We start from the raw sequence: 713 nt of genomic DNA on the forward strand, positions 1-713 counted from the left end.
TGCTTGTTTTAGTTTAAAAAGATTCCTAAAATATTTAAGGTTTTTTTTTTGTGTGTGTGTGTGTTTTTATTTTGTGTGTTTGTTCTTTTAACTCTTGGTTTCATTTCAGGAGGAGAATGAAAAGAAGGCACTGAAGGAGCCGTCAGACACGGAGCCAGCATCAGCAGAAAGGTAGCTGAGACGCATTTTGGATTTCAGACGTGTTTTCATAACCCTGCTTGTTGCTGATTGTGTCTTTTTTTGTGTTTGAAGTGCTGCAAGGAAAAGAAGAGGACCGTTAAAACACATCAAATTTGGAACGAACATTGATGTTTCAGATGAAAGAAAGTAAGTGTGGATTTTATTTTTCTTTTTTTATCATGTTAGGAGGGATGTATCGATTCACTCACAAGCTCAGATTCAATTATCAAATTTAAGTTAATGATTACGAATATTTTCGTTTATTTTATTTAATTCAAGCAACGTGAACTGTAGCATTTTTATAAACAATTATTTTCTTTTAACGTCAGCATTTTTGTCCATGTATCAAACTGAAACTATATTTATAACTGAATATAACTTCAAAATACATAATATCGTCATGAATTATTTTTGTGACCCCAAGTTATCAAACTGACATAATTAGTAGGGGTGCAACAATACATGTAACCGTATTAAACCGTATTGAACAGTGCTTTAGGTTCAATACACACTTGTATCGAACAATACAGATT

At 32.3% G+C, this 713-nt stretch overlaps 1 protein-coding gene across 1 annotated transcript in view; it reads left to right on the forward strand.

Annotated features, from left to right (window-relative positions):
- Positions 1–109: 109 nt before the first annotated feature.
- Positions 110–713, forward strand: part of LOC106536173 (lysine-specific demethylase 6A) — a gene marked incomplete at its 5' end in the record, with an annotated part of 6,434 nt that continues 5,830 nt past the window's right edge. Inside the window, 2 exon segments of the mRNA XM_014033378.1 lie at positions 110–171; positions 253–327. Of these exon segments, the coding sequence (XP_013888832.1) occupies positions 110–171; positions 253–327 (137 nt within the window).

The sequence above is a fragment of the Austrofundulus limnaeus genome, unplaced genomic scaffold, assembly GCF_001266775.1.
Source record: "Austrofundulus limnaeus strain Quisiro unplaced genomic scaffold, Austrofundulus_limnaeus-1.0 Scaffold1716, whole genome shotgun sequence".
NCBI lineage: Eukaryota > Metazoa > Chordata > Actinopteri > Cyprinodontiformes > Rivulidae > Austrofundulus > Austrofundulus limnaeus.